Consider the following 27,022-nt stretch of genomic DNA (forward strand, 5'->3'; position numbering starts at 1 on the left):
TATGCTTATAGCAATTCTGAATTTTAATAAAAAACTTTTAAAGGCACACATTTTGTCAGTTTAGAATAAGAAAATTGGTTTTCCTTCTGTTGCGTGTAGTTCAGTGTTAAGTAAGTGGCTCTTTCTACTGGTGGACCAATTAATAGTGTGAGAACTACCTCTAAAGAGTATGTAAATACTCTGGCCCTTTGCGGCTCACTTGGGGAGTGAATCATCGGATGGAAGATCTTCCTCTCTGTCTCTCCTCCTCTCTGTATATCTGACTTTGTAATAAAGCAAGTGAATCTTTAAAAAATAAATAAATAAATAAAAATTAAAAAAGAGTATGTAAATAGACCGTTCCTGCTGTCTCATACTGCTTTCTTTGTTGTGTGTTAGTGTGTTACCCTCATCCATCCTTTGAATATCCAAATAGGTATGCTTCCTTAGGGAAACCTGTCTGACTGGGTGAACGTGACTCATGTGTTCACATACTACTCTGGCTCCAAAGCACTTAACACCATGTTGATTTTTAGTTCTTTGGAATTTCCCTTCCCCTTACTGGATTCTAAGTATCTTGAAGGCAGTGACCATGGCTGTCTCAGTCGCAGTGGATAGTTTGTTTCAGTGCTTAGAACAGTAGGTTACAAGGGGATGAATATTAGGTATAGTTGGCTTGTGTTTTACATCTGTGGATTCAACTTACCATGTGTTTTACACCTGTGGATTCAACTTACCATGAGTGGAGAACAGTTTTATATTTATTTATATATTTATTTATTTATTATTTTTAATTCATTAATTACATTGTATTATGTGACACAGTTTCAAAGGTACTTGGGTTCTCCCCACCCCTCCCAAAACCCTCCCACCATGGTGGATTCCTCCACCTTGTTGCATAACCACAGTTCAAGTTCAGTTGAGATTCCCCCATTGCAAGCGTATACCAAACATAGAGTCCAACATCTTATTGTCCAGTCAAGTGGAGAACAGTTTTAAACATAAGTACACTAAACATGTATAGGTTTTTCCTATTGTGATTCTATTGTCATTGTTCCTTAAACATTGTAACACAAGTACTTACAATTAAATATTAGATAATCTAGTGATGTATTTATAAGTGCAAGTGTATGGGCAGATGTGCATAGGTTATATGCAAATACTATGCCATTTTGTATGAGAGACTCGAATATCTGTAGATATTGGGATAGAATCCTTGAGTTCCTAGAATCAATCTCCATGCATACAGAGGGACAAATGTACTGGGTTGCATGCACGTGCATTCCAAAAGGTTTAATTACTCAGATTCATTGTACTTTTTCATCTATCTGGTCACTTGTTCTTTTTCCCTATATAATGCTTAGCTTAAATTTTACTTTCCCTAGAAAACTTCCCTTAATCTTTTAAATCATGTTGTATTTCCTATTACATTATGTCCCAGTACTCTGAACTTCATATTTTATTAAATTCTTCATAATTTATTGTAGCTGCTTATCTCTCTGCAGTCCTCCATTGTCTTTATGTCTGTAGCCTCCAGCACAGTGGTTGACCCAGACATAGCAGGGATTCATAGACATTTATTGGGAAAAAAGAGAAAGTGAATGCATACTTATGATAAATGTTTCTTAGTTGGGATGATTTTGCCTCCCAGATGATACCTGGCATTATGTGGAGGTGTTTTTGATTCTATTAAGGGTGCATAGTTGTTGCTACTGACATTTCACAGTGGCCAGGTATACTGTCTGGACTCTTGCAAGGCACAGAACAGCCCTCACAACAGACTTACCTGGTCCCAGTGTTGATTAGTATTTGGACTTCATGCTTTTCCTTTCTTCTTTTTTTTTTTCTTTTAAAATTTTTATTTTTGATGATGATTACTTAGTTGATCAGACTGGAAAGGATTGAGGGTTAGGGGAAAGTGGGAGGGATTATTGTTTCCAAATTTTCTGCTTTCTGTATATGGGGGGGTAAGAGAAGAAGCTACACTCAACCTCCCAATGGCCCCAGTGCCCTGGGATGGGAAACGGCCACCCGATATCAACCCAGGGTCCCCGATGTGGAGCATGTTCTGAGGCTTCTGCATAAGTGGTTTCGATAGTTCTGAAATGCTCTCAAATTCAGCAGTCCAAGGGTGAGGAAATCCTTACAGTATCCACTGGCTGACATAGTTAACCTTAGTCTCCATTTGCACTGGTACTTGTTGTCATTGCTTGGGGTAGTTGTCTGATTTGTTCTGCCCTCCTTCCTCTGCCATGGTACCATAAGTCCTCTGCTTGCTCTAATGGGCTACCATATCTTCCATGAAAATCTGTGCCTGCCATCCACTGCTCTCAGCTACTGAGGAAGATGCCTGAGCTGCCTGACCCAGACCCTGCTGGACCCCCTGCTCCCGGGGCTCATGGACCTGACATCCACTGCACAGGTGGGTCAAAGGACCCAAGTCAAGTGACCTGGGTCTCCCTGCCCCTAGGACTCACGGACCTGGTACCCACTACTCAGGTGGGCCTAAGGAACCCGGCCAGGTATCCCTGGCCCTACAGGAACCCCTACCTGTGGGACTCACAGACCCAGCACCCATTGTGTAGCCTAGACAAAGGACCCAGGCCATGAGACCCTGGCCTCGCTGGATCCCCCACCTCTGGGACTCATGGACCCGGCATCCCCTCATATTATCTTTAGAGGAAAGAAAATAGAGTAAGCTATGTAACTATGCTGGCACACTGGTATGGTTAACACAGGTTTGGCATTAGCCAGGCCCAGGATTCCCCCCAGTTATTAGTTGATTTTCTTCCAGCAGTGTAACACTTTTCTAGGTGTAAGACAACCTAGGCTGTTGCCCACAGATAGAGAATGCTTCTTCTTTCCTCACATTATCTCAGATTTATAGAGCAAGATTTTGAAACTTGACTGGTGAACACCTTGAATTGCTTCTTTTAAATTCCTTATCTAGTGACAGCTTAATTTTTTAAATAATACAAGTTGTGCTTTGATATACATTTTTGAAATAATCACTGCATTCCAGCTTATTAACATACTGATCTCTACATGGTTATCATTTGTGTACCCTTTAACTGATACCATCCCATTCCTGCTTTCCTGTAGGCTCTGACTACCACTGTCTTCCTCTCTGCTTCTCTGAGTTTGACTGTTTTAAATTCCACATGTGAGACCAGCCATTATTTTTCTTTGTCTTTCTTATTTTGCCAGCATAGTGCTATTGTTTTACCAGTTGCATGTGTTAGAGATATCAGCATTTCCTTCCTTTCAAGAACTGAATAATGTTCCATTATATATATATATATATAAAATATGTGTGTGTATATGTATGTGTGTATGAGTGTGTATGCAACATTTTCTTCTTTTTTAAGCCATGGCTATTGTGAATAATGCTTTAGTGAGCATGGGAGCACAGATTCTCTCTTTGATTTTACATAATCACATTATTTATTTATGTATTTATTTCTAAGTTGGAGTGACAATGGGATTGGGTGTCAGGGTGGGGCCATAATAAAGTCTTTCATCCACTAGTTTGCTCTCCAGATGGTTACAAAGAACAGGTTAGGGCTAAGCCAGAGCCAGGAGCCAGAAATTTTTTGTCTCTGTCATGAGTACTTGGGCTGTCCTCCACTTCTTCCTAAGAGTCATTAGCAGGAAGCTGGATTGGAAGTGGAATAGCTGGACTTGTACTTTGTTATGGGATGCTGGCATCACAAATGGTAGCTTAACTTACTACACAAACTCTGGACCCATATACTTCTTGTTGATGTTTCTTCAAGAACTTAAAATATATGTATATGCAAGAACTTTAAAAAAATACACACACACACACACACATATGCAGAAGTGGATTGGTGAATCAAATGATATCCTATCTTTGATTTTTTTGAGAAACCATTTTGTGGTTTTCCTTAATGCATGTACCCATTTACATTCCTACCAGTGTGGTACAGGGGTCCTATTTTGTCCATATCCTAGATGACTAACCTTTTAATCTACCTGTTGATAACTATCACCCTAATAGAGTAGAGATATCTCTTTGTGGCACTTCCTTGATTAGCAATGCTGAGCACCTTTTCATATGCCAATTGGTTGTTAAAATGTCTTCTGAAAAGTGTCTGTATACCTCTTTAGCCCACTCAAAGACATTTAAAGTTTTGATGTGTTATTGTTACTTTTGTTTATTTGAAAAGCAACGAGAGTGTGAGTGTAGGCTCCTGTTGCTTAATTTATTTCCCAAATGCCTCTGACAGCTGGGGCGCTGGGCCAGGCTGCAGCAAGGAGCTAGGAATTGCTTCAGTCTCCCATGTGAGTGAAAGCAGTCATTGGGCCATCATCTGCTGCCTGGCAGGGTGCACATATGTAGGAAGTTGGAGTGGGAGTGCAGCTGAATCTAGGCCACTCTGATAGTGTATGTTGATGTTACAAATGGTGTCTTAACCTCTGTGCCAGATGCCCACCTCTAAGTAAATGAGTGAGTAAATACATTAATGTGTAGCAAAAAGAAGAAGGAGAACAAATGAACAAATTCCATCCAGGTTTCCCATAGGGATGGTAAGAACCCAAGTACTTGTGTACTCATGTGCTGCCTCCCAGCTGCAGTAGCAGGAAGCTGGATCAGAAGTCTGTGGAAGCCAGGACTTGAATCAGGTAATCCAGTATGGAATGCTGGTATCCAAAGTGTTGATTTTGCTTACTGTGTTGTAACACTGACTCCCTAGTTTTATTTTTATATGTTTAAGAGGTAGAGAGCAGGAGAGTGAGACCTTTTTTCCTGTTCACTCACCAGTTGCCCCCAATGGCAGTCCAGTCCTTGTGTGCCTCGTGAGTGGCACAGATTCAGCTACTGTGTACCATCATCTGCTTCCTTGCTGGAGTCAGGAGCAGAACTATGACTCAAGCCCAGACGCTCTGATACTGAAAGTTGGCATCTCAATCAGTGTCTTAACCACCATGCCAAATGCCCACTCTGCTGCTTTCCCATTTGAAAATCAAGTTTTTTGTATTTTTAGTGTTGAATTGCATGATTTCCTAATGCATTTTGGATATCAGCTCATCCGGTATATGGATTGTAAAATTTGGGGTTTCATTTTCATTTTTTTTTTGCTTACTTCCTTTTATGTCATAGTGCTTAAGTTTGATATGGTCTCTCTCTTTTTGTTTTACTTTTGTTGCTTATACTCTTGATGTCTAATTAGAATATATTTGGGATTCTGTAATTGGATGTCTGTGGGGAGGACTGAAAAAACATTAAGGGAACAATGGACTTAAAAGACCATAGGATTTTCTTTGAATATTTTGAAACCTATTTGTACTGTATCAACTTTTTTATGTTTCAGTTTTGTGATCCATGAAAGAGGTGGTAATAATAAATTAACCTACCTCATAAAGCTATTCTGAAAATAAAATGATTTAATACAGTCCAGTAACTGGCAGAAAATAAAATTCAGTAAAGGCTGACCATTGCTAATTATTGCTGTCTATTTGGTCCAAGAGAAATAGTAGGGGGATAGAACTAGAAAGGAGAAATAAGGCTAAATATGATAGGTGGAGATTTTTATTTGTTGGATTGAGAAGCCTGTATTGTATTCACTGAGAAGCTAATATCCTGCTCATTAACCAGATGTATTCAGGATCAGTTGTTATATTAGGTTGTATTTGTTGGTAAGAGGTGTAATTATTAGGTTGTCACAGTAGGCTTATGCTTGACATGCTTTTGTGTTTGGAAACGAGGATCAAGATATTGGGAAAAAATTATGACCAGCCATGAAGTTTTGGGAGTAGTATTTATTGGGGCTGTAGTTGGAGGCTTTGAAGAGTGGTTTGTATAATAACAGTAAAAGGAAGCAGAGATTAGATGCTTGAAGGATATGCATTCCATATTGATTTCATTGTATTAGTATTCTTCAGCACATTACCATCTAGATTTCTTCACTTTTATTTAAAAGTAAGTTTTAGAACAACAACAAATGATAAAGGTATTATTGTAATGAGGACACCATTTTTGTTAGTTTCAGGTGTGATTCTTGTAAAGAAGGTACTTTACCTCTCAGGTTTCAGTGTGGGACCTGGAGTGTACATTCTGCTAATACAGCAGTTGGGAATAATAGAACAAGGCGTCCTGCTGGTCATTGTAGTTATTTGGATATGGATGTCTGTTTGGAGGCAAGATGCAGCCCATAATGAAAATAATGCCCAAACCGAGCTTGCTTATAAAAATCGTTTTCCTAGGTAAGGCCGAGAGAAACTGTCTCACATGCTATGCTGTTATTACTACCACTTTATTTATAACAGTGTTTTTTAACCTTGTTATAGCTGACATTTTTAAACTGGGTGATTGTTGTGGGCAAATATATTGTGGGTTGTCGATTTAACAATGTCTGTGGTCTCTAGACACTAGATGGCAGTAGCATCCCCTTCCCTTGAGTTCAACCAAGAATGTCTCTAGGCATTGCCTGGGGCAGGCCGCCAGGGTAGGGTGAAGTGGGAAGACCCGTGGTTGAGAACTGTTGCTTTACATTAACAATGTGTCACCCATACCTCAGTCAGTTTTCTTTGTACTTTTCTTTGGCATTTGGCCATCCCATACCTCTAAGTGGGTTTCTACTTTCGTTAGGTGAAAGTTTCTTAACCTTGTTTTTTAGGGATAGAGATTCCCTCCTTCATCCCCTGCCCACAACCCCCGCCCCCAGGCATAAGTCCGACGTTCTGCTCTCGAGTGTGTCATGGCATCAGTGCGTGTTTCCTCTAAGGTGGCAGTGGCAGTGGCAGTCTTACCTTCATGTTGGTGATTGCCTGCAGTTAAAACAGATCTTTATTTTCTCTCCCTTAGCTCACTTGGTAAAATCATGTTTGTTTCTGTAGAAGCCAAGTGCTCAGTCTAAGTCTACCCTGAGGTATCTTCTGCTGCCAGGGCAGAAGGAAGCTAGAATGAGGAGCTTAACCAGGGTATTGAAGCCTGGCACTCAGGTTGGGATGCAGGCATTTTAGGCAGTGTCTTAACTGCTAGACTTAATGCCCACCCAGAAATGCAGCTTTGATCCTTATTTTAACCTAGACGTGAGCTGGTTAATTTACTGAATTTGAAGTGGTCCCTGTGATGGGTGCTGCCGTTAAGATGCCATTTGGGATGCTTAAATCAGAGTTCCTGCATTTGTGTTCTGGCTCTGCTCTTGTTCTAGCATCCTGCTAATATGGAACAGGAGGCAATACTTCAAGTGGTTGGGTCTGTGTTACCCACATTAGGGACCTGGTTTGAGTTCCCAGCTCCTGGCTTAAGGCTGGCCCTGCTTTGATCTGCTGGATGTTGGGCAGTGAACCAGGAGATGGGTGTTTCCTCTTTGCCTTTCTTTCTGCCTTGACTCTCAAGCATTAACAGTTAATTAGTTAATTAAATCAATAAAGTACACCCCTTCTTCTTTTAAACCCTAAGACATGTAGCTTAAAAGAATGTTTTGTATGTTTTCAGGTCACCAAGATTCTATATTTCAAGCTTGGTGAATTTTGAATTTTTTCAAAATTTGTTTTTATTGGAAAGGCAGATTTACAAAGAGAAGGAGAAACAGAAAGAAATATCTCCTGTTTGCTGGTTCACTCCCTAAGTTTCTGCAGTGGCTGGAAATGAGCTAATAGAAAGCCAGAAGCCAGGAGCTTCCTCCAGGTCTCCCACGTGGGTGCAGGGTCCCAAGGTTTTGGGCCGTCCTCGACTGCTTTCCCAGCCCACAAGCAGGGAGCTGGATGGGAAGTGTAGCTGCCGGGACATGAATAATCATTTATGGGATCCCAGTGGTTGCAAGGCTAGGATTTAGCCACTGAGCCATCCCACCAGGCCTGGATTTTGAATTTTAAAAGGCTAAGTCCCTTGTTTTATATATTTCCTCTTAATTTGAGATTCATGAGAAAATATTTCTTTTTACAGTTAATGGATATATAATTTTTAGTGAATAGCATTAAATAGTTTCAAAATATCAATTTAAAAATAATTATAAATAATACTTGACACATATTTTACAGTGAGTTTAATTATTTTTCCCTGTTATTATTACTGTTACTCAATTCGTAAATAGATAAGCAAGCAGCATCCATACAGTGAAGTCTTGCTCAGCAGTGAAAGGAACAAGCACTCCTGTATTTCCTGGCATGGAGACATGGCGAAAGCTTCCTGTTAAGCATGAGTATTTCAGTTACATTGTTAGAAAAGTGAAACAGTGATAGAGGTTAGTTAGGTCACTGTTGACAGAACTGAGGGAGGGACCTGCTTACAGACATTTAGAGACAGCATTTTCAGAGTCATGTGGTACTCTCTTCTGATTTTTGTCATTGTTTAATTGTATTCATTGTCTCCTAGAGAAGCTGAACAAGAGAGCATCTTTTTTGGCCCATTTCATCGCTTTTTTGAAGTCATAGAAATGTATTTGTTAGGACTTTTATGAAGTCATAGAAATGTATTTGTTAGGACTTTTATGAAGTCATAGAAATGTATTTGTTAGGAAGAAGAGGAAGACCTCAATTAGAAGGTAGATATCGAACTTCCCTTGCTGCTTGAGGAAAAAACTAGTAGTAATTTTTCATAATAAAAAATAGTGTTGTTTTGAATACATTACATCTTTAGTTTTTAGTTTCTTATTGACTATTATAATCATTTTTAATTTTCTACAGAAGTATAAACCTGGTCGGTGTGATGATATTTTGAAGTGGAAACCTCCCAGTTTGAATTCTGTGGATTTTCGCCTGAAGATAACAAGAATGGGAGGAGAAGGGTGAGTATGCAGTTTGGTTCCTCCACCGTTTTCACAAGAAATAGTTATCTGTGGAAGGCTTTCCCACCTGCAGCTTGATGCTTTAATGAAAAGAAACTAAGCTGCTTTACAATGTATTTTACCTAAGTATGTGTGTCTGTATGTATACATCTATTTCATTTTCACTGATTACTCTTTGAAACTATCACAGTTATGCTATACTTTAATAATACCCTCTCGACTTTACTAGTTGTAGTCTGAAGACTTTTTTAAAAAAGCAGTGCAGTAACAGTTTGTTAAAATGTAAAAGTGAAAATAGATTTCACTCAAATAATGCTGCTAAATGAGTTATATATGTAGACAGTGGTTGTTGGCATTATGCTTGAGTACACTGGAGTAGCTTTGGAGGAACTGACTTTGTGGTTGTGTCTACGTGACAGACATTATTTCATTCTTATTTTTCCACATTCTAGTTGTTGACTTTGACTAATATCTTTCATAATGTTCATTAAGTATTAATTTTTTCATTTCTTGGTTAATCTTCCTTTTATGCTCTTTGGATGTTACTTTAGAATAAAAGATTTTTTTTTTCCCCTCGTCAGTTTCTCCTCTCACGTATTTTTTTATTATTATTTTTTAAATTATATTTTTGACAATATTTACATAGTTGATTAGGGTAAAAAGGTTCAAGGGCTATAGGAAAGTGGTTATGACTATTATTTCCATATTGTTTCCGTCATGTTTAAAGGGAGGTATATGTTTGCAAGGAAAGAATCTTGATTGAATTTGAACTGTAATACTGCATCAAGGTGGAGGAATCCACCAGGGGGGAGGGGTGTGGGGAGGGGTGGGGGGATTCCCAGAGCCTATGAAACTGTCACATAATGCAAAATAATTAATAAAAAAAAATATATATATAAAAAGTCTATCAGAAAAAAAAAAGCCCTCAGGTGTGTTCTGTCTCTCTCTTTTCCTTCCACCCCACCCCATTTCTCCCCTTGTTTTCCTCGCTGCGCTGTTCTACCACCCTGTCCCATTTCTGCCCCGCTGGAATAAAACCTCCTAAGCTTAAAAAAAAAAAGGTGGGGGGAGGTATTAAGGGAGAAGGCCCACCCAATTTCCTACCCTCCCCAGGTCCCAGATGTAGGGCAGGCTCTGAGGTTCTTACTCAAGTGGTTGTGATAGTTCACCAATTATGAATCGCTGCCAATCTTGCCACTCTAAGCACTATGAGGTCTTTGATGAATCCACTGATTGACATAGTAATAAAAGATGTTTTAACATGAGTATTTACGTTATTTTTCCAAAGCCTTATATTACTTTACACACATATTACACTTTTAATCTAGTAGAATAAAGTTAAAAAATTATCAAGGAAATAATAAAGGAAAAGATAAATAATGCTAGCAAAGAGATTATAGTTTATCGATCAGTGCATACCTCAGCATTCTTACAGTTTAGCAGTGCATACCTCCTTATATTTCTGATTTCTAGAGAAGGGATGCTGTGCAGCATGGGGAATTTTATGTTAAAAAGAGGGTATGCTTAAGGCATATAGGTGTCAACTTTCAAAAAATAGGATAATTTAATATTTTACATGCTTAAATTTTTGTGACTTAACTTACCGTGTGGACTTAATGTCCAAAAAATGTTCTGGGCCTCATGTAATGGCCTGTGGCCGAGGCTCTTTCTGTTTATCCTTCTCTCTGTAGGTCTGCCTTGGCATAAAGATAAAGTCTGAAAAAATGTTCTAACGTAACTCTAAAAGTGTTTTGAAGCCCCCAAGTAGGTATTTAGCTTTGTTTACTTTGTTTTTTTAATCAAAGGATAGTTTTAAGACCTCTGCACCCCCACGTAAATGCCTGTATACACACAGAAATGATTGAGTACATTCCAAAAGTAGTGTAGAATATATAAATGTTGGATAACTGCCAGTACATGGTGAATTCCAGTTCCGTCTGTCTGAGAAAAGGTCTTCTGTACAGGTGTTTTGTGCTGCAACAGATCTGTGGAGCCTGTCCACCAGGACTCAGGGAAGCTGGATATAGGCTTGGTATTAGTTTCTGGAAGTGCTAATAGTGATAACAATTTCTGGAAGTGCTGGAAGTGATATTAGTTTCAGAAGTGTGTGCTTCTGAAGTAGTGGAGACTGATGGTTAATTCAGTTGGCACACTTTTTTAATTATTAAAAATTATGGATGAGTATGATTCTTTGGGGACTAGTGAAAGTAGACTGTTAAATTTATTAATAAAGCTTTTGGTTTTGCCTACTGCAGCAACATTTATTAACATTTGGTAAAAGCTCTGTGTTTCTCTTGATTGTATCATTGGGTTTTGAAAAATTGCTCAGTTTTATCTTTTACAGATTGTAATATGAGGCTGTTCATAGAGTGTTCATTTCTCTAAGTAGCAAAACTGATATTTTTTTCTTGCAATTGTATGTTGTGATGATATATAGCAAAAGGTCGTTATTTTAACATGTTTTAATTCTGGTTTTTGCTTTGCTCTTAGCCTGTTCTAATTATAATCTTTAAAAATTTGAGTCCTGTTTATGTCTTTTTAGAAGTAATTCTGAATTTCTTTTATTCTAGTGCATGTTTAAACATATCAGTATCACCATTAAAGGTAGTTTACACATAGGAATATGCAGGCTACATCAGTGCAGGCACATATTTTGTACAACATGGATGTCAGTTTTAAAAAATAATTATTTGAAACATAATAGCTGTTACATAAAGCATGCATTTTAAAAAAAGATGTATTTATTTTTATTGCATAGTCAGATATACAGAGAGGAGGAGAGACAGAGAGAAAGATCCGTCCGATGATTCACTCCCCAAATGACCGCAATTGCTGGTGCTGTGCCGATTCTAAGGCAGGAGCCAGGAATTTCCTCTAGGTCTCCCACATGGATGCAGGGTCCCAAGGGTTTGGGCCATCCTCCACTGCTTTCCCAGGCCACAAGCAGGGAGCTGGATGGAAAGCGGGGCTGCCAGCATTAGAACCAGCACCCATATGAGATCCCGGTGCGTTCAAGGCGAGGACTTTAGCTGCTATACCACCACACCGGACCCAGCATGCATTATTTGGTTAGACAAAGTAAACCACCTTTTGTCATATAAAGAATGTTAGCCAGTGTAAGACTTTTCACTAAACAAATGAGTTTATGTATACTGGTTAATAGCCGCTAAGTATAATAAATTGAAGCAACTTGAAGGGAGTGTAGTGAATTTTTTAGTTATATATAACAAAATGTGATGAAGATAATAATATACCACAGAGTAAGTTGATTTCTTTTCATGTGTACTTCCAGAAATGGATTGAATGTCTTGAAAGGTTTAAGAGGCATACAATATTGAAAAATATTTGCAGTGGCTTTTTCCATGAAGTCTTAGATTTTGAGCCTTCTCTCCCCACCCACCCACTGAAACTTGCTTATTTATTTATGAATGAATGTATCTATTTATGAGGCAGAAAAACAAAGAGAGGCAGAGAGGGACAATGCTCCCCCAAATCCTCCAATGGTCATGACTGAAATTGGGTCAAATTTGGGAGCTGGAAACACAATGCAGGTCTCCCCAAGGGATCACAGCACCCTAACTACCCGAGCCTTCATCTGCTGCCTCCCAGGGTTTGTATCAGCAGCAAGTTAGCTAGAATCTGTAGAGCTGGAGCCAGGAATGAAATCCAGTTCTCCTCCGTTGTCGAATGTAGGAATCTGATCTTAACTCCCAGGTTAAACACCCTCCCTGGTTATGATCTTGAGTCTTATTCAGCTGCTATGATTAAGTGGTAATAATGTATGTGGCTGTTAGACCATGCATGTAGATATTATGTGTTAAATATCCTAGTGATGGCAATTAGAATCTGAACATTTTTTCCATTCTTTATCATTTCTAAGAGTTTGAGATGTTTTAACTGATTTGTTGTAGCATAAAATAATTTTTGTGTATCTTTGAGTTTGTGTTGAATTTTATAGACATGTAGTTAATTTTTGTCTTAACATCATTTATTATTTTAAACATTTTACTGTTTTGCTTTAATAATTCTGTGCAAGAAAATTGCCAACCACTAGAATTACAAATGTAGTCACTCTGGAAGTCATGAGCTCTTGATTTCAGTGTCAGTGACTTACAGGGTAGACTTGGGATATATATGACGTGGTGGTTTAGAGCATAGATTCTAGAGCTAGACCTATTCCAGTTGAATCTGTGTACTACCTCTGGGACTTTGAACATATCCTTTCTTACGTGAATCAGATCATCAATAAAATAGAAATTAACCCCTCAAGACTTAAAAAGCTAATATATGTGAAATATTTAGAGCAGGATCTAGCATATGGCAAGAATTTAAATGTTTGCTATTATTTTTGTTGTTTTAATTAAGATAGATTTACAAGTTCCTCTTCTTTCCTGCCACTGCTGCAGGTCTGCTACTTTCTGCGTCATATTCAGTACAGCTATGTGAATCATTTCCTATTTGATTGTATTCTATGTTGACATTTTCCTTTTAAAATGATCTTTAACTTATTTATATAATTAGTTGGCAGTTCTTAAAAATCCGGAGGGTAAGACCAAAACAAAATCCTATGACTTGTCCTCATGCATTTTCTTTGTGGAAGTCTCTTAAAATAACATTGATAGTGTGTATAGTAGGTGTGAACACGGTTATTGGATCAGACTATCGAGGGCAAAATCTATTATGTGGTCTGTTTCTTCATCTAAGCTTCTCATCTGTAAAATGGCCACAATCATGAGGTGTAATTTGTTGTGAGGAGTTAACTGTTTGGCAAAAATGCAAAAACTGATACTGCTTTATCAGGTTATGGGGATTGAATCACTAATGCAAGCAAATTCAGAACAGAGCTCACTAAACATTTCCCTTTCTCATTTCAGTGTTCATGGTTATTAATTTAATCTCAGTAGAATATATTGTAAGTCATAGATTCAGAATATACTTGGTATTTTCAAGGGGAAATATAAGTGCTTTGGATGAAACAGCTGTAATTTACTATGGAATTACAAGAATTAATTTTTCTCCTGTTTATAAGAAATGTACCTTCTAAAACAACAGTGAAATTTAATTTTTTGCTTATCACATTGCAAATATCTGCAATGTCCTTTTTGATTAGGTTTTAAGTAAGCAGGCCATTTTCTAACCTGTTTGGTAGGAAAACAAGTTGTGTGCAGCTCTTCTACTAAGCAGTAAGTTAGTGTGTATGTTTTATGTGAGTATATAAATAAAGATCTCCTGAGGAAATGTGCTCAGATTCTGTTGAAGGAGATACTCCTGTGTATCTTGTGCATAGTTGTATTTCTAGTACCCAACAGCAAGATGGGCTGGACATAGTAGGCTCTCCAGAATAAGTAATTAGTGGAACATATAGACAAATAATAATTCAAAAAGGCTTGTGCATAAGATTTTAACTGAAGTGTTAGTTTGAAAAAAATAAAATGAGAGAGAGCATAAGCAAACACACCTTGCCAATGGGTCAGTCCTCAAATGTCCGTAACGGCTGGAATGGGGTCAGTTGGAAGCTGAGAGCTGGGAACTCAGTCCATGTCTCCCATGTGAGTGGCAGGAGAGCTAACAGCTGCTGCCTTCCAGAGTGTGTGTTACAAGGAAGCCAGAATCAGGAGCAGAGCAGAGATTCAAATCCAGGCTTTTGGATATGGGTTGCAGACTCCTTGAGTCTTTAGCACTAGGCAAATTGCCCGCTCCATAAAGTATCACTTTTGATAGTGAAAAGTTGTATATATTCCATCTTTTTTTTGTATAAGAATTCTTTAAAAAATTGTCATGCTCATATATCTTCTGTTTATGTTTCTAGTCCAGGAAATTTGCTAAAAGTGGTCTAAAAATCTGTTTTTTTTTTTGTTTTGTTTTGTTTTGTTTTTTTAAGAACAAATGGTTCTGCCTTTTGCATCTTAAAATTTTGCTGAGATGCAAGGCTTTCTTGGAACTCTGAGATTGAAGTCAAACTTAACATCTTGATTTATTATTTGATTTTATATTCATACATGGTTGTTTGATGTTGATAGATGTATCAGTTTGGAAATAGCAGCAACTATTTTAGCAATATGAATTTAATATAGGAAAATCAAGCAGCAAAAAGACCCACGACTTTTTTAGAGGAAGCCAAGAACTGCAGGAGGCATCTACTTAGGACTAGAAGAACGGAGGAGTCACGATTGTTGGCTTAAGTGAGAAGACTTGGAGGAACCCTTGCAGCATCCATAAGATGTTCTTGCTTCAGGCTGGTACAGGAGGGGTGCCAGGACTCTGTGCTCAGACATCTGAGAAAGAGCTATTGGCCAGCAGGTACTTGTGTTTCAGATAATGCCTGTATTAAAATTGTTTCTAGGGCTGCAGTATAAACCTCAGCAGAACCAACCAGGACCGGCAGAATTGACTGCAACCAGTCTTTTAGCCATCTAATTCATCGTGAGTGGCTACTATCACATGCCTGCTTGGTTCCCATGATAGATCTTCAATGCTTGTTGAGACTCAGTAACAGCCTGAGGTTTGTTTCTCAAAAGTATAATGATCTTTAGAAAATGGGACAGTTTTAACTGGAACATCCTGAAGATTTGTGCCATGACATCTGGCCGGAGCTTGCTAGCAGCCGAGGCTCACAAGAGTTAGACTGAATCATAAGATCCCAGAGTGGCAGAACAGCTTATGGTACAGTCTGGACATAGCACAGAATCTTCTCTTGCTCTGATCCTAACTTTTAAATGGTGACCTAGCAGGTTTCAAATGAGATGTAATGTGCTGTAAAAGCTGGAAAAACATAATAAGCCTCCCTGTATTAGTAGATAGTGCAAAGACAAGTCACTTGTCTTTCCCTTTGGAGAGGCTGTCCTGACAGGTCTTAGATACTAAAGCCCTACAAACTTCACTAAGTCACTGGGTTATTCATTGCTGTGGGTTTTGTCTCTCATCTGCTGCCTTACTGTGGTGTCTAAGGAATTTTATCTTCTCTCCCCCCCTCCTCCCTTCTAATAAGCTAAGCCCCAGGAGTCATCAGCATTGTGGGTCAGTGGTTTATTCTGAAGGTCAGTGATCACCAGTTTGGAAATTTAATAAGACAATGACAAGTGTTGATGAAACAGTGGAGAAATTGAAACCCTTAAATGTTGATGTTGAGATTGTACATTGGTGCAGCCGCTTTGGCAAACCTTGATAGTTCTTCAGAGTATTGAAGATAGATTTACCATATGAGCCAGCATTTCCTCTGTTTGGTTTTATACCCACGAGAAATGAAAGTAGGTTCCTCATAGCAACACTAATCACAGTAGCCAAAGGATGGAAACAACCCAATGTTATGGCAACATTTAAATGTACAAGTGAACATAGCTCCTCCATTCACCAGATGAATGCTTTGGATCCTCTTAAGCAATGGGTTCTCAGATTTGATCATCTGGCTCTCAGTTCCAGCTCTGCCTGTCTTTACTCAATATTTTGCATTGTTGCTAGAGTTTCTGTTGCTTTGTATTGCAAATAATTACTTCTTGTGGGAATTTAATGTGGTAATGTAAAAATTTAGATGGCTCATGGTAAATGTTAAATATTAAATGTACACTATTATTTTTAAAAGATTTATTTTTTTATTGGAAAGAGAGAAGGAGAAACAATGAGAAACATCTTCCATCCACTGGCTCACTCTCCAAGTGGCCACAATGGCCAGAGCTAAACCAATCTGTAGTCGGGAGCCTCCTTAAGGTCTTCCATGCAGTTGCAGAGTCCCAACAGCTTTGGCCATCCTTGACTGCAAGGAGCTGGATGGAAAGTGGAGCAGCTGGGACATGAACCGGCTCGCTAGTGAAATGTCAGTGGTTGCAAGGCTAGGATTTAGCCTCAAGGTTATCGCACCAGGCCCAATTTGCACTTTTTTTTTTTTTTTAAGAAAAATGACTGTCTCTGTGGATTATACATTTAGAAAGAAAAAGAAGAGTGTTGCATGAGAAATGAACTGGTTGTACCAGACAGAAGTTAATGCCAGCTCAGATTGGTATAGAGACAGAGTATGTGTGGTTGGTAGTTGCTTTTAAAATTTCAGAGGACGTGTTGATTTGTTTCATTACATCTGGAACAGCACCTGCAAATGGTACAGCAACCTTATTAAACTTATGATAATGCACAGTCACTCCAAGTCTTTGATGGTAGCACTCATCTCTTAACTTCTCTTGGGGATGCCTTAGTGCATCTGGTTTCGTTTTTTTTTTTTTTTTTGGTGGGGGGGAGGAAGGAGAGCAAATTTAAAGTTTTATTTTGGCTTGTCCTGGCATAATGACTTCTACTCCATAGATCAAAGAGCTAGTATGTAAATATTTGCACATGCTGAGAATTTTTCTTCTGCTTCTACATCGAGTAGGTGGGAAATAACCACAGATTATATATTGTGAACACACTGTTTCACTTGACTTACTTATTTTTAAAAATCATCCACTTATATTTATTTTCTTTGACTTATGAGAGGGAGAGATAGAGTAAGAAGGAGAGGAAGGAAGAAAGGAAAAGGAAAGGAAGGAGCGAGTGAGTTGTACATGAGTAAGAGTGGGTGGGAGTGAAAGAGATCCTTCACTAGATGATTCATTCCCCAAATGAGGTAACATTTAAGATGAGGACAGGCTGAAGCTTGGAGCCAGGGAGTCTCGCTTGGATAAACAGGGATCCAGGTTCTTTTTTTTTTTTTTTTTTTAAGATTTATTTTTATTGGAAAGGCAGATAAACAAAGAGGAGAGACAGAGAGGAAGACCTTCCATCCGTTGATTCACTCCCCAAGCGGCCATAATGGCCAGAGCTGTGCCGATCTGAAGCCAGGAGCCAGGAGCCTCTTCCGGGTCTCTCACATGGGTGCAGAATTCCAAGGCTTTTGGCCTTCCTCGACTGCTTTCCCAGGCCACAAACAGGGATGGAAAGTGGGGTTGCCAGAATTAGAACTGGTGCCCATATGGGATCCCGGAGTGTGCAAAGTGAGGACTTAAGCTGCCAGGCTACCGTGCAGAGCCTGGATCCAGGTTCTGGAGTGTCATCTGTTGCTTCTCAGAGTGTGTATTAGCAGGAAGCTGGATTAGAAATAGAGACAGGACTAGATTCTGTGCATTCTGTTAGGGATTGTGGGAATCCCAAGCAGGATTTTAACTGTAGCACCATAACACCCCTCCCCTTGCCAACACTCTCACCCTAATTAAACTTGAGCCATTTTCACCTGAGTACTTAAAATTCCCTCTTTAGTGAACAGACCACAATGGCATTTTAGGACTTTGACAATGTCTGTTTAGAGTCAGTGTCTGCTAATCTCTAAGCGGTCTGGGTTTCCATTTTCCATTGTATAATGAACCCTAGCATATGGCAGTAAGCTCTGTATGTGAATATAACTGAAACTTTATTAATAAAGACAGGTGTCAGCCCAAATTTGGGTGGTGAACTATAGTATGCCAGCCTTGTGCTTGCAGTAGGTACTTGTTGCTGTGTTCTAGAATGACACCTAGTTTTCTTTTTCTGTTAAGTGTCTCAGGTCTGTTAAGCCATTAAGGTCTAAGCATTTGAAGTTGAAAAATGGTAACTTAATAGTAAACATAATGAAATGTTTAGAATTAACCAGATGCTGCTGCCATGGTTCTTGTTGGAAAAAAATCCTCCTGTCTGTTGATTAGATTTTTCCCTTTTGCTTAGAGTTTTTAAAAAGATGTTATTATTTAAAAAAAAAAGATGTAATTTTTATAAGATGTTATTTATTAGTGTTATTATTTCCTTGGCAAGATTGCAGTGATAAAATATCAGTCAGAATGTTGGAAAGGTATTCTTACACAAGAAGGGAATAAGTCAACAAAATTATAGCTAATAAAATTTATAGGAGGGGAACACTATTACCTTGCTGGGCAGAGTCTCCCGATAGCACTCCACCCTGCCTGCCTCTGGTTTGAAGTGAAATAGTGCATGGCTTCATTTATATTTCATTCAGAACATATTTTTAAGACATTAAATAAGAGATACAATTCTGTATAAAGTAGTCACTATTATCATGTGAAGCATTTAATGACTAAACTATTTGGCATATAGATAATCATGTTTTAAAATAAATAACATTTTGGGCCCGGAGGCATGGTCTAGCGGCTAAAGTCCTCGCCTTGAAAGCCCCGGGATCCCATATGGGCGCCGGTTCTAATCCCGGCAGCTCCACTTCCCATCCAGCTCCCTGCTTGTGGCCTGGGAAAGCAGTTGAGGACGGCCCAATGCTTTGGGACACTGCACCCACGTGGGAGACCCGGAAGAGGTTCCAGGTTCCCGGCATCGGATCGGCGCGCATCGGCCCGTTGCGGCTCACTTGGGGAGTGAATCATCGGACGGAAGATCTTCCTCTCTGTCTCTCCTCCTCTGTGTATATCTGGCTGTAATAAAAAAAAAAAAAATAAAAAAAAAAATAAATAAATAAATAACATTTTTAGAAAGGGCACATAGCAACTGCTTTCTAGATAGAACATATTCTCATCACCCAGACATTCTTGAAGAGAAAGACTTGCTTGATTTTTGATGTTAAAATGGCTACCACCATCAACATTCTTGATACTGTTTCATTTCCAGTATGGCCTGGGAGGGGACAGAACTTACCCATCTGTCACTCACCTCTGAACTGCTTCAGCAGTGTTACAGGATTGAACGAATGATTGTTGATCTTGCCGGAAATTAGGACTCTCAGTTAAGAAGGAAAAAGATACAGAAGAAATTGTGATATGCAGTGAATTACTTTGTTAGATAAGAGTTTTAAAATAATGCATGCGTGGGTCCAGTTTTTGCACGGTACATTAAGGTACTGCCTACAGTGCTGACTTCCCATATGAGCTGTATTTGGAGTCACAGCTGCTCCATTTCCAGCTTCCTGCTAATGTGGCTGAGAAAGCAGTGGAAGATGGCCCAAGTGCTTGAAACTCTGCCACTCAGTGTGAGAGGCAGGATGGAATTCCAAGTCCCCTGGTTTTCACCTGGTCCAGCCCACACTGTTGTAGTCATTTGGCAATGAAATAATAGAAGGAAGATTCTTTCTTTCTCTCTTTCTCTCTCTCACTCTACTCCTCCAACACTGTGAAACAAATTTAAAGAATGCAGGCATACACATGTGCATGTATTGAAGTATTTATCAGTATGTATGTATGTGTATGTAGTAGCTGATATGTGTCTAAATATATTTCCTGTCTGCTGACAGAACCTAGAAACAACGATCTCCTATCACTAACAAGCACGTTTAACACCCAGAATGATGCCCAAAAGCATTCCTTAATAATAAAAAGAACCGTAAGTCATCCGATAAATCACATACTCTGAGTTTGAGTAGGAAGGATGCAAGGTAAGCAAAGAGCACTTTATGTCAGAAAGCATCCCTGCACCCGTCTAGTAGTGCATATCAGAATGATGCGGGAACCAAGTTGAAGGATCTCCCACTGGCTGGCTCTGGGGCAGTGAGAACGTAACAGGAATGGTTATAATTTGTAGACCTTGATAATGCTGAGAAAGCTGTGAGTCCATACTAATAATAAAGGAAAGAGAAGAGATGATTTGGATTTTACTAAAACGCTGAATTGGTAAATTGGAAGGAATCTTGGAGTTGTAAAATCTTGGGAGTTAGAACATTTCTTACTATCAAAGTAAAGATGAGTTCAAGCAAAAATATTAAATGGAGAATAATACAGGGGAGAAATTATTTATTTTAAAATATGGAACGCTTCATGAATTTGCATGTCATGCTTGTGCAGGGTCCGTGCTGGTCTTCTCTGTATCATTCCAATTTTAGTATATGTGCTGTTGAAGCAAGCACGAGAAATTCTTGAGAAGCAGTGTATTTTCATGGTTGTGAAGTGTCTTTAAAGATTGGTTACAATTTGCAAAGGGAAAAATGAGTAACTTTTTCTTCAGAAATTGGACAACCCCTTGGCTAGTTTGTCAAAATTAATGTCAGCAGTGAGGATAACAGACATCATGTGTTTCAGTTACCTGGTATTCTGACTATGACTGTGCAGCTTAAATCTAATAATGAGAAAACATTAAATAATGATTTATGTGGGGCCTTCTTTTTATATTTTATTTGAAAGGCAGAGAGAGAGAGAAAGAAAGAAATAAAGATACGAAAGAGATCTTCTGTGTCCTGTTTCACCTGCTAAATGCCTGAAACAGCTAGCATTGGGCCAGGCCGTAGCCAGGAGGCTGGTGCTCAGTTTGTTTCTTCCATGTGGGTGGTAAGACCCAAGTATTGAGCCTATATCTGATGCCCTCCAGTGGACACGTTAGCACAAGTGAAGCCATGAGCTGAAGAAGGCATTCCAGTATGATACCCTGGCATCTCGTGTGGCTACCGCTGTGGATACCAAGCATTCTTCTGCCCCCTCCCTCCCAAGGTGGGGAGAGGTTCTGCATTATTCAGCTGTGTCAGGGACATTAAAATTGACACGTGTGCATAAAAGATCGCATACAGTTTCAGAGGTCAGGCACTATCTGGAGAAGTAGTCACCTTTCCACAGAAATACAATTTCTCTGAGAGGCGTGTCTCCTACACTGCCTTGCTTTTGCTTGTTGAGCCGTAGTTCCTATATTTGCTCCTAGGTCCCAGGCTGTGGATGTATTCATTAAATTATTTTCTAACCCGAAGATCGAAATTTAAATGATCACAGCACATTTCAGAATTAACTGTGGCAGTTTCCTACCAAACGAGCTTTTAATTATTACAGAACAATTCACAAACACTCTGCCAACCACTAATCACCTCAGGACTTTTTGTTTTCCTCTCCCTTATGATGAGGAAGCATCTTGGCCTTTGGTGACTCAGCAGAGAGGCAGAGGAGCGAGTGAGAATGAGCTGAGAAAATAACCGAATTGGAGATATTGTACTTAGTGGTGCTTATGTACTACAAGATTCTTTGCTTGTAGCTTTTTCCTGTCATTTCCCCTTGTTTGGATTAATTTGTTCTTTAGAGTATTTTTCTCAGTAGATTGTTAATCTAGATTCTTGCCTGTCTGTAAATAATTTTCTGTTTCCTGACAGATAAATATCTTTCCTGGATATATAACTTTTGAGATATAGTTCTCTTGAGCCTATTTGTCTTTTTGGTTGTTTTGCTCTTTTTGGGTTATTTTGTTCTTATTTTTCTCTAGAGTTTCCCAGAGGCTCAGGTCTGGTTGTAGGAGTGCTATAGGAGAGGTAGTCTGCATAAGACGGAAAAATATGTGTTCAGAAATATGTGTTCTTTGTCCTGGTGAGTCAGTTACATAGTTCCTAGTCCTAAATAAATGGGGAAAGTGTCCCCGGGTCTCCATCTTTGTACATGTAGCCTCCCATCTCAGGCTTGTGTTCAACCTTTGCTTCTAGAGGATTGAAGTCAGGCATATAAACCAGGTCAATATTGACTGTATCTAGGATTTTCACAGATTTATGTGGCCTGTGCTTGTCTCAGAGTTTGCTGATTTTTTCGTCTTTATCTCCAGACGTTTCTATCCTGAGAAGAAGAAAGCTACGACTCATTTTTTCTGAAAGCAATCTCAAATTCTTTGCATCATTTTACTTAACAGGTCATTGATTTGAAAAGCTTACAATTTGGAATCGAATTTGAAAAGGGAGATGTGTTTAAATGATCATCTCCCTAGAGGCCTTAGTATTTTATTTTTAATTTCCAAGTAGTTCCGTTTTGTTTACGTATTTGAAAGGCAGAGTGACAGAGAGGAAAAGAGATCTTGGATTTTCTTGTTCACTCACCAGATGCCCACAACAGATGGTGTTCAGCTGGACAGAAGGCAGGAGTGTAGACCTCTGTTCAGGTCTCCAGTGTGGCTGGTGGGAACCCACGTAGCTGAACAGTCCTCTTCTCCTCTCCCCTGTCTCCCCCAATTAGGAGCTTTGGCAGGAAGCTGTATTGGAAGGGAAGTCTCAGATGGGTCAATGCAGATTCAAGTCCTAGTGGGCAGTTTAACCCACTGAGCCACAACACCCACCTTCCTTTTCCGATTTTATTAAAAATCCTTGTTCTTTGTTTTATAAATTATGTTTTAGAAATTACATTACACTTACCTCTTTGCAAGGGTAAGGAGATTTTTTAAAAGACCTAACTACTATTTTCTTTATGTTCAAACATTGTATGTTCCAACAGTGTATGCTCTAGTTTCTAAAACTTAAATTTATTTATTTAAAATGGTGAGAGGGAGAGACAGAGATCTTGAATCCATTGGCTTACTCCCTAAATGGTCACAGTGGCTGGGCTAGGCTGAAGTCAGGCTGAAGTTTCCCACATGAGTGCAAGAGCCCAGGTGCTTGACTGCCTTCTGCTGCCTTCCCAAGTCCATTAGTAGGAGGTTGATTCAGAAGCAGCTGAGATTTGAGCGCTCTGTCCTATACTGCACACCAGTCTTAAGCGGCAAGTTACAGTGTTGCTGCAGAGTAATGGCCTGTGTGTCTGATATGTCATCATACTTAAGATATGTTAGAAACCATGTAAGACTATATTTTGCAAAAACTAGTGTGTGAAACAGTGTCTCTCATAACACAAGCATCTGAATGGCTTGCAGAGAGAAGAGACAGTGAGAAAGAGTTTCCATCTTCTGGTTGGCTCCCAAAATGACTGCAGTGGCCAGAGCCAAGAGCCAGGAGCCTCTAGGTCTTCCCGGTGGGTGCAGATTTCCAAGGCTTTGTGCCATCCTCTGCTGCTTTACCACAAGCAGGGAACTGGATGGGAAGTGGAGCAGCTGGGACATGAGCTGGCGTTCATATGGGATCTGGTGCTTACAAGGTGACGATTTAGCCATTGTGCCAGGCCCATTCTTTTTCTTTTTGTCAGTATAGACTATGCTCTTAGATCCAGATCGTATGTATTGTCTTTAATTTTTAAGCAAAGCTTTCCCTTTGGGAAGTTTCCTTAAATTTATACTTAAGTCATATAATCTTAGGTTAGTAATTATGTAGACTCATCCCAATGTAAAAGTGCTTCTTTTATTATTAAAAAATATTTAACAGCTATTGAAATTCATTTTCATTTTAGCTGGACCTGGTATTGATATCATTTCATACTTGACTTCATCCGTTTTTCAAAACATCTTTCTCGGTTCGTGTATGTTTTTACCACTATTTTTGGAGGAACATTTCTACTGCAATCTGATTTTGCAAACAAAATACCTCAGTGTTAAAGCAAATAAAGATTACATTACAGTAGTTTTCTCTAATGTGTGTTTTTGTAAAAATCCTAAAAGTTAACTTGAAATATTAATTCAGCTATTTCTACAACTAAATAAAACCAAATGCAGAGACATGTTTTAGTCCATGATCTTGATTATATTGGATTGTTGCTGAAAAAGTAGGGAATTCTTGTTTCCTTATGAGGGCATGTTTTCTTCCTAAATTTGTATTTATTTTCTGTGCCATTGTAGTAGTTTACTGAAGAAACAATTGTTTCTAATAAAGATATTACTAAACCTTAGTAAAATAAAACCATTATGCTATAGTGCAGTCACTTATATTTAATAGAATTGTGAGTAGAATTTTTAAAATTAGCACTTTGTTTCTGCTTGCTGTATTAAGATTTGGCCTACAGTGTTTATGAAATTATTATACATTCATTACTAAACACCTGAATTTCAGTATCTTGTTTGTGTCTCAAAGATAAAAGAAGGAATAAAATTTGAACTTTTTAGCAAGCTATATTTCTCAGTCATAATTAGGAATATATTAAGTAACTCTTACAATTAAATAATTATAAAAGAATTAATAATATAATTTTATTATAATTTTTTGAACTAAATTGTTTAATGTATTTTAAGGAGTTGACTCTGATGAGAGGATGTTTAATATCCTTTAGTATATGACAGCTTTAAAATATAAATATGGTAATTTATTATAAACAGAAGGAGGTACATCATTGTAAATGCATTCCTTTTATCTTTGGAAAATGGAACTCATATTACAGTTCTAATCTCAGGGGAGAGGATATTGGCGGGGATAGAGGAGATTGTATGGAAGAAGCTCAATTTATTCTTTGCTTCAGAAGCTGTCTTAGCAGACTAGACTTCCAAGTCTTGAGTAATGGGATAGTAAAACAATTATGCAAGATTTTGAGGAAGTTATATATAGCGGTAGAGCTAGTTTTTTTTAAGCGATAGTTGTTAGTGTCTTAGAATTATTGTATTGGCATCTATTATACTCAATTGTAGGAAGTGCATTTCCCTCTGCAATAACCATTTAGGCTTTAGATTTTTTAAATGTGCATATAGCGTAACCACTACAGAGTTAGCAATTACATTTATATGAAATTATTACTTTGTATTTTTTTAATTAGAAACCACTGTCAATTGGCAGGCTTTTGTATTTACAGCTCAAAGCTACTTTGTGTTTGTATTGGAAAAAGAAGCCACTACAGGTCTCAAAAGCAGGCTTTCTGTCATCAGAGGTATTCTAAATTATGTACATTTTTGGAAGTACATTTGATTTTCATTTAATTGTATGAAATAGATAAGTTATATCAAAACACATTAGCATTAAAGAATATTTTTTTACTGAACACTGCAATTATGTGAATTACTCATATAATCAAATTTTCTGTTTTTGGTGATATTTTAATTTTTATAAGGAGAGCTGATGTATGTATGTGGTATTTAGATTTAAAAGTAGTTTGGGCATTTGAATAAGGATTTATTGTAGAAAGTATAGATCACATTGCATGGCCTCAAGGGATTTTAGAATAAATTAGCTGTAAATTACATGAATTCATTATTCAGGAACAAAGACCTTTATTCATCTTTTTCAGAATGTAATTTATGAAAAAAATTCACTGCCTTACTTGTCTTTCATTTATTTTTAAATTTCCAGTACTGTAAGTAGCAGTGCTAGTTATAACTGATATTGCTTTTCAGTCAACATTTATTGAAAACTATCTACGTGCAAACCATATTATTAGGTCCTGGGAGTAAAGAGATGGATAAGCACCATGTGAAGGGTGGATATCTCGACTCGGGTAACAGATAGGAATAAAGAGTTATCAGTGTGACAGGTGCTTTACTGTTGGAGTGAAAAAAGTACTACAAGAGACCAGACAATGTTGCATCTTATTGTATAAAATTTAAAAACAAAATACAGAAAAATATTTTAGTTGTTGGTAGTAGGACAAAAATGGTTCACTTGAGTAGAACTTTGTAAATTTATAGGAATAGTATATAAGATAGAAAGTGTAATTTGAAAGAAGGCATGCCACTTTAGAATATTTGTCAAATAATGAGTTTTTGCAAGTGGGAGACTTGAATAAAGTAGACTAGGGCCAGATTGTGATAGAATGGTTAACACATTAGGACTTTCTTTAGGGAGTTAGTGGAGATTATAAGAAGGAATTGATACTGTTTCTCAAAATAATTATGACTTGAATATAGAGGTTACTTAGTCCATTCAGTTTTTTTTTTAAAGATTTATTTATTTTATTACAGTCAGATATACAGAGAGGAGGAGAGTCAGAGAGGAAGATCTTCCATCTGATAATTCACTCCCCAAGTGAGCCGCAACGGCCGATGCGCGCCGATCCGAAGCCGGGAACCAGGAACCTCTTCCAGGTCTCCCACGTGGGTGCAGGGTCCCAGTGCTCTGGGCTGTCCTCGACTGCTTTCCCAGGCCACAAGCAGAGAGCTGGATGGGAAATGGAGCTGCCGGGATCCCACATGGGGCGTTCAAGGCGAGGACTTTAGCCGCTAGGCCACGCCGCCGGGCCCAGTCCATTCAGTTTTACAAGCCAGGAAACTTAGAAGTAGTTTTTGCCTTCTTTTAAAAAATTTTTCTTTTTAGCATTGTTTAGATAATTGAGATGGATGCATGCCTGTGTGGGCCTCTGATTAAGGTGGAGAGGTTCAGGTATGGAGGAAAGGGAGTGGAATAAATGTGTCAGCTTTTTTTTTCCTCTCCTGTGTGCACAGGGGAGGAGTGGGAGTGAGCTGCACCTTGCTGTCCAACCACATCAGCACCCAGGGATGAGGGACACTCATTTGATGATGCCTTAGAGACCCTGATAGCTGGGTGTGGGCCAGACTGTGCTAGGCTGTTGCACCCACTAGCGAGAGGTAGGACTGTGGACAGACTGGGGTGAGGCCAGGCTGTGGCATCTGGTGGTGAATGCTGAAGCTTGGGGCAGGGGGCATCTCATACTTGGCCCCAGCATTCATTGGCATGTGCAAGACCCAGGGCTGGGAAGGTGCCTGGTCTCTACTTCATGGATTTCCTGGAGGGCTGCTGCTTTCAGTGGTGAGCGTGAGAGCTGGTGCTGGGGGTTTGCCAGTCTGGCCTAGGCCATAGC

General features: G+C 38.7%; 1 protein-coding gene and 1 non-coding gene across 5 annotated transcripts in view; one reads left to right on the top strand and one right to left on the bottom strand.

Annotated features, from left to right (window-relative positions):
• The window catches only part of RNGTT (RNA guanylyltransferase and 5'-phosphatase), a 233,765-nt gene that overhangs the window by 120,727 nt on the left and 86,016 nt on the right, over positions 1 to 27,022 (top strand). For 3 of the 4 annotated variants that reach the window (XM_058660888.1, XM_012925537.3, XM_004580392.4), the window contains one exon: positions 8,635 to 8,735. In XM_058660888.1, coding sequence (XP_058516871.1) covers positions 8,635 to 8,735 — 101 coding nt within the window. The remainder of the gene's footprint in view (positions 1 to 8,634; positions 8,736 to 27,022) is intronic. The other variant, XM_058660895.1, reaches the window with a different exon arrangement.
• LOC118758369 (U6 spliceosomal RNA) lies at positions 20,426 to 20,532 on the bottom strand. The gene has a single exon (XR_004995666.2). It is a non-coding gene; the product is annotated as a U6 spliceosomal RNA (small nuclear RNA).

This window comes from Ochotona princeps, chromosome 1, assembly GCF_030435755.1.
Source record: "Ochotona princeps isolate mOchPri1 chromosome 1, mOchPri1.hap1, whole genome shotgun sequence".
NCBI lineage: Eukaryota > Metazoa > Chordata > Mammalia > Lagomorpha > Ochotonidae > Ochotona > Ochotona princeps.